The sequence below is a fragment of the Perissodus microlepis genome, chromosome 2, assembly GCF_051167445.1.
Source record: "Perissodus microlepis isolate ML-2025 ecotype Zambia chromosome 2, ASM5116744v1, whole genome shotgun sequence".
NCBI lineage: Eukaryota > Metazoa > Chordata > Actinopteri > Cichliformes > Cichlidae > Perissodus > Perissodus microlepis.
The window spans coordinates 33,227,669-33,234,618 of NC_140462.1; the positions used below are offsets into that span (position 1 = coordinate 33,227,669).

General features: G+C 40.9%; 1 protein-coding gene across 1 annotated transcript; it reads left to right on the forward strand.

Moving 5' to 3' along the window:
• Positions 1 to 2,271: 2,271 nt before the first annotated feature.
• slbp (stem-loop histone mRNA binding protein) lies at positions 2,272 to 6,901 on the forward strand. Its single transcript, XM_084908829.1, has 8 exons — positions 2,272 to 2,720; positions 3,657 to 3,800; positions 4,313 to 4,426; positions 4,533 to 4,604; positions 5,222 to 5,344; positions 5,452 to 5,607; positions 5,696 to 5,804; positions 6,242 to 6,901. Exons 1-8 carry the CDS (start codon positions 2,662 to 2,664, stop codon positions 6,299 to 6,301), a joined length of 837 nt encoding a protein of 278 aa, XP_084764955.1. The 5' UTR covers positions 2,272 to 2,661; the 3' UTR covers positions 6,302 to 6,901.
• The last annotated feature ends 49 nt before the right edge of the window (positions 6,902 to 6,950 follow it).

The following is a 6,950-nucleotide window of genomic DNA, read 5'->3' on the forward strand; positions in this document are numbered from 1 at the left end:
TCTGTTATTTAACAGCTCCTGTGCACATAAATAAAAACAATGTTGGGTTAAATGAGTTTTTATTGCATTTCCAGTCTTTCCTCAGAGTTGCTTGGATTTAGGGAAAAAGTTATAGACATAATTAAGTTACTAAAAATGGAAAGCATCTGAAGACTCCAGTTTGGTCCACTTTCCAAAACTGCAGTAAAAGCTATAAACAAGGCTAACTTCACTTATATTTAGAAAAATGCACTAGAAAAGCAATAATAAATAAAGAGTATAAATAGAGGAATGAAAGTCATTATTGTCGAGTGCATTAATGTTACCATTTAAATAAAATGGCTAAGTTTTTTTTAAAAACAGATAGTTTTATGTTTAATATCATTAACTGAACATTTAAGAAACCGTGGGTCACGAGTTTTCTTCTAAGATGTGATTGTGACAGAAAAACACAAAGACTAATTTCATTCATAATTATTATACTGAAATTATCTACAAGCAACTTTCAGCCCTCATAATCCACCACTGTGGAACAGTAGATATGTGGTATTTAGGAATAAAGATTTATTGTTAAATAAACTGGCAGGAGAACAGAATATGGTATATGATGCACCTATTAAATGACACTGGTAATATAACACCTGACAGGACCTTCTGCTCCAAATCTAATAAGTGAGAAAACATTTGATTCGTGCAACCTTTTTACCTTTATTGGATTATGGTGACCTGCTTTTTATGAATGCACCTGCCCACTGCCTAAAGAGGTTGGATACTGTGTACCATTGTGCTTTACGTTTTATTACTGGCTATGGAAATCATGTACATCATTGTTCTTTGTATGCTGCTGCTAAATGTCCATCTTTGCATATTCGCAGACTCTCCCATTGGTTGATCTTTATCTATAAATCTCTCCTTGGGCTGGTTCCATCTTATTTATGTGTTTATATGTGTAAAAACCACAACCAATACAACCTTCGTTCGAACAAAATCATACAATTGATTGTCCCAAAAATCAGAACAGAATTGGGGAAAAGGGCTTTTAAATACGCTGCCCCTGCTTCCTGGAATAATCTGCAGAAGGAACTGAAATTATCAGAATTGGTTACCTTGGGAGAGTTTAAGTCTGTCTTAAAGGAACGAGAGAACAGCTCTTTTACTCAGTGTGATTGTTTTTAATGTACTCTTAATTTGATCTGTTATTGTATATTTTACACATGTTTGTATGGGATATTGTATTTGTTTTAAATGTTATATACCTATGTGGTATGTGACTTTTGTTGCCATGATGCCAGGTCTCTCTTGGAAATGAGATTTTTAATCTCAATGAGATTTTTTACCTGGATAAATAAAGGATTAATAAAATAATCAGAATCAGGGACTGCAGGACCTTATTGTTCTAAGTCCTTTTCCTTATGTCACAAAATGTAAAGTCACAGCTTCCTGAGATTCTGGTGAATGCACATCTAATAATTACGGGATTAAATTTGTCTAATGTCACAACTAGGAAAGCTTTTACCGGAATGATATCAGCAGATGGAGTTCCACCGGATCACAGCACTTAAATATAAGACAGTAAGATGTAATTATTTTTATGGGCTATGGGGGAAACTATTGTGATGCAGTGTCTCTACAGCATTACGAACTCTTCCACTATATGAACATGATATCTCTGTGGACTAAACTGCTGCCACGTGCTTCTTATAAATGGCACATTCCGACATGAATCTTCACAAACGCGTCACTTTGGTCGTCACAGATTCAGCAGAGAGAGAACAGAAAGAAAGAAAGAAAGAAAGAAAGAAAGAAAGAAAGGCGGAGCAGTTTTACAAAATCCAAAGGAAAGTGGGGGAAATGAGAAGCACGTACAGGACGAAGCAGGAGAGAGGAGATGGTTTTATCTCGACTTAGATTCGGACACACTGGTTTGAATAGCACATTATTTTAATAGGAAAACACTGTACAGGGGAGTGTGACTGCAGTAGGGAACAGGAAACAACAGAACACGTTTTATTGCATTGTCAGAAGTATGATGCTGAAAGGAGACAACTGATCAAAAAGCTGGACGATATGAGAGTGAAGTTGGACTTGCTTGATTTATTTCGCACGAACTCTATAAGTGAAAGTTATCAGGCTGTATTTTGGTTTTTAAGGCAGACCCATTTGTTCAGGAGGATTTGATTTTTTTTTCTTGTCTTTTCGGTCCGCACTCCACACCAGTTGGTGGCTGTAATGCATCATTTTGCTGTTTGCCAACCGCCAATAAACCATATAAAGAAGAAGACGAAGAAAGGCGGAGCGCAGCACCTTAGACCCGCCCCTTCTCTGTCCACTCGTCGATCGAGCACATCCGCAGTTAAATATCCTGGAGCCAGCTCAGAGAAGCTGCGTATAACAGCGGCCACAAGAAAACCGCACGACTATTGCTAAAGGGGGATACACATGGTGTTATTTGCACAAAAATAACGCCATAGATACAGCGTGAGCCCACCCTTTCAGCCCAGCACATATTCGACAGCTGTGGTCTTCCTCCGTTCCTACTTCCGGCCACGTGACCAGTTGGATGATTTGAGGTCGCGCGTCTTTCAGAGTTGGCGCGTATCTTCAGACTGTGAGTGCTGTAAGTTCCCAGCTGAGCACAAAGAAGTCTCCTGCTACGCAGTTTTGTTTTTTTTAACCGAGAACATGTCTGACTGGACCAAAGAGCGGCGACGTGAGGATCACAACATCGAGCACGAAAAAAGGTCTGTTTACATTCCCGCCTCAGTCTGTCATTAGCGGCTAAACCTTTGTCTGTGTTCGTTAAATGGAAGCCACTGCGTCAGATTAGCTTAACCTTTGTCTGCAAAGATGATCTGGACATTTTGAAGGCTAAAAAACATTTATTGTACCTGATGGACCTGCGTGACTCTAGTACACGCAGTGTTCTTGCTAGTATCTATGGTTACCTTATTTTCTTTAAGCTCGTAGAAGCTAGCAGTCTGTAGCAGGTCTGTCGTGAACAGTGGACCTGACAGTGACGCTAGCTAACAGTGCGGGTAAAAAGGTGACGGTAAGGCGTTAAATACAGACAACTGCTAAAGCTAACACTCGAGTACATTGTGGACTGTGAATGCTAAGTGTAACACACAAGTGAGTGGATGAAAAGTGACAGGTGGTTGACAGCTGTAGTTATAACGTGAAGTAAAACGTCTGATATTAGAATACGCGGTCGTAAGTGCCCTCCTCCAGGAAAAACAAGAGTCACAGATGGATGATGGTCCGCACAATCGGAAGAAGTTGGCGGGAGAAATTGTCTATTAAAGGAAATGTATGGCTCCAGTTTTACCCACTGTACTCAACTAACCATTTATTATTAAATAAAGTTCACCTTCTCTAGACTTTAATCTGTCTAAGAAGGTTTAAAAGAAATTCCCGGATTTTGAAACAGTGCAGCTTTGCCATTTTTGAATACGGAGACGTGAAACGATCATGAGTGTTTTCCTGTGTGGGACCGTGCGTCCCACCGTGTGTTTGCAGTCCTTGCACATATTTGCTGCTTTTGCATTTTTAACAGCCATGATTTTTTTCTAATTTGACACAGAAGAGAATGTTTTTGAGACGTGTTTGCAGAAATCTAATATCAAAACAAGAATGAATTAGCATGTTTAAATCTGCACGTGTTTTGTCTTCTTGTGTAGCTTTGGCCCATCTCGGTGGTCCCACTGCAGGAAGAGGGGGATCAATGGGAGCCTGCGGAGCAACAGCGAGGCAGATGATATCGATAGAGGAAGGAACGGACACACCGACTCCAGCTACAAACACCCTGATCGCAGACATGCTAGGTGAGAGTGAGATCAGTTAATGTGGAAAGTGATAAACATGTAACGCAGCGGACCTGTAACTGAAAAGCCATGAGGCGGCTGAAGCTTTGTGGATTTTTGGCGTTTGTTGGGGAAATGTTTCAGACTGGACCAAAAACCCACAGCTTTAATGGCCTTGTTCAAAGGTGCTTTGTTAAATGTAGACCGTGCAGTGTGAGAATTTCATTGGTCTGTGTAGTTCACATCCAAACTCCAGTGTAGGCTCGAGAAGAAAAACGAGTTGTTGTTTTTTATTAAAATAAATAACACAGTGGTTGTAAAGTAATATTTGGTCAATTATTAGAATGATTTTAGTTTGAATGGTAGTGTTTAAAAACATCTAACTACACTATAACTGAGTGAAGCAAGCCAGCTAATGAACCACTTTAAAAATCAGGTTACTGACTCCATTACCAACATGTGGCCACGACATCTGCTGGAACTGTAGCAGTAACATCCCTGTGTGTGTGTAACCTGTGGTATTGTCCTCCTAGCTTCACTACACCAGAGAGCACAGGCTCAGTGTCCCGCTGTGGTCGGCAGGCTGACTGGGGCAGCCAGGTGGAGGACGATGAGATGAGGAGGGATGTGCACAGAGACATGCAGCGGTAATTAAACAGTTTCTGCATCATTTCAGGTGTCTTTTTAAGCACATGAAAGCAGATACTCTCTTCCTGTTTTGGATTGCAGACTCACTGTTTGCACTGTGTTCAGTTACAGGAGGAGGATACTGGGGGCAGAATTCACCCAGAGGGAGAGAAGGGCCTCGTCTGGCTCGTCTGGAAGGTATCTCATTCTCTCACAGACCTTTAAACTCAGAATATTCATGAACTGATGGAACACTCACTTCTCAAACCACATATCCACCTGCAGCTATACAAGTGTGCAATGTAGTTTTACTATTAAATAAGGCAAGACAAAATGTATTCATCCCCAAAATGATGGAAACATGAAATAAAATCAATGCAGTATCACTGAACACAGTAGTGAGTAAGGTAAAACAGATTGCACTAATGGAGCTCAGTTATATGGTAACAAAAAGTAAAGTGCTCAGCATCAGAATATGAGGCGATAAATATCACATCTGCTATGAGACGATGAGGGTTTTCTGTCCTTGTGACAGCGAGGCTGAAACACGACGTGTCAAACATCGCTTTAACTGCCATGTCACGGGCTTTGAGCTCATTACTAATGTAAAAACTCAGTTTTGTTCATTAAACGGTAACACAGGCTTGTTTAACGCGACAGTAACTTTTAAATTTTTCGAAAACTTTGTGTTTACAATCATTTACGAGTAAAATCATTATGAAGGAAGTCGGGCTCTTGTCGTGACGAATGTTAGAGTTGTGTCTTTTTGTATTGTGTGCACGTGAATGTGGACTAAATGTGTCTGTGTGCTGCAGCTGTGACTCCAGAGAGGGAGATAACATGGAAACCGATGAAGCTGTGTTGCTACGACGACAGAAACAGATCAACTATGGCAAGAACACGCTGGCCTACGACCGCTACATCAAAGAAGTTCCTAAGTAGGTCGACAGAGACGCGTGCTGTGGAACGTCCAGTGTAAAGCCTGCCCGCTGCTGGTGTGTGTAATACACTGGTCAGCATTAACCCTCGTGTTTCTTGTTTTCAGACACATGCGTCAGCCAGGCGTTCATCCAAAAACTCCCAATAAGTTCAGGAAGTACAGTCGTCGCTCCTGGGACCAGCAGATCAAACTGTGGAAGGTCAAACTACATGCCTGGGACCCCCCTGCAGAGGAAGGCCAGGACAAGGCCCTCGATGTCGTGTAAGACACTCGTACACATTCTGCACGTCGGCAGTCAGCTGCTGGCCGTCCTCATGTATGATGTGTATATTTCTCCTTCTCCCACCAGCGAGGAGCTCAACCTTGATGATGTAATGGACATTGAACTAGATTTCCCAACCATTACTGACTCCCAGAACACCCAGACCTCGCTGCCGATACACAGCCTGTCAGTGGAGGTGAGTGGAAGTCACTGAGGTGCTGCTGAAATGTTGAGGCCCACACACGTGCTGACGACTGACAGACAATCGTAGAGTTTGATTAAGAGGTTTTGACTGAATCTTTCTGGAACCTTGGTTTAAATATTTATCTGGTCCATTGTTTAGATGATCATCAGTTTTTAAGAAAACAAAGATGATGATGATGATGATGGTGGGATTGCTTGTAAACTTGGCACAAAAAGAAAGGAAACGTGTTTGCTCAGCTTTCTCTTTGCTCAACTCTGCTGTTTGGATTTTTTCTGGCAAATGTGGCCCATTTAAGGTGAAACAAGCAGGCTGTCCAATGGGAGCAAACACAGGTCTCCTTACTTCATGTGCAAAGTTTAATCAACAGATGAAAAAGCCATCCTTACAAACACTGTATTAAATGATATTGTTTGTGTTGTGTTGCTCAGGATGAAGACTGCGGTACTCCGGTCAAAGTACAAAGGACGGCAGAGCCTAATATTGCATAGCTTGTTATTGAATGGTTCAGTCCTCCCCCCACGACTTCACACAGTCCACTCAGAGAAAACTGCTCCAGCTGCCAGCTAAGAGTCTGTGTGGACACGCTCTGTGTCTTTGGCTGGTAGTCACTGATTATAATTAATATTGAGTTTTGTTTTCACCATATGTTTCTCCATCCAACGTTTGGGCCATTTGTTGTAGTTTATCTGTTCGGAGTATTTTATGACAAGATTTTACATTTTTAACGACGCATGTTTCAGAATTTGGTATTCAAAAAAACCCCACTTGCTGTACCAGTGAGAGGCCTGTTGGAGTGTGCATCTAGTTTTGTGCAAATGTGAGCTTACATCTCTCATATTCTACCTGAGAAGATTCCAGATGCATAGAAACTGTCTGAACTCGGAGGAGTCGTCTTAATAGTTTGAATGACGTGGGAAAAACGGAGGCAATGATGTGTTGTTTTGAGTTATCCTTGAGAAATATTGGGCTGTGGCTTTTTGTTTTCTGTTTTGTTTTAATACAAATGTAATTGTTTCTTACTGCTGTATCTTTAATAGAACTTGAAATAAAAAAACAAACAAATAAATAAAACAAACAAGAAAAATCAATGTTTCTTCTTTTTTGTGATTTTTGGCTAAAAACTGTTGAAAACTTGGT

Bases quoted from the DNA above. Each gene is read 5' to 3' on its own strand.
- slbp (XM_084908829.1), top strand. From the start codon at position 2,662: ATGTCTGACTGGACCAAAGAGCGGCGACGTGAGGATCACAACATCGAG. The intron at 5,608-5,695 runs GTAAGACACTCG...TTCTCCCACCAG, and splicing joins GACAAGGCCCTCGATGTCGT to CGAGGAGCTCAACCTTGATG. The intron at 5,805-6,241 runs GTGAGTGGAAGT...TGTGTTGCTCAG, and splicing joins TACACAGCCTGTCAGTGGAG to GATGAAGACTGCGGTACTCC.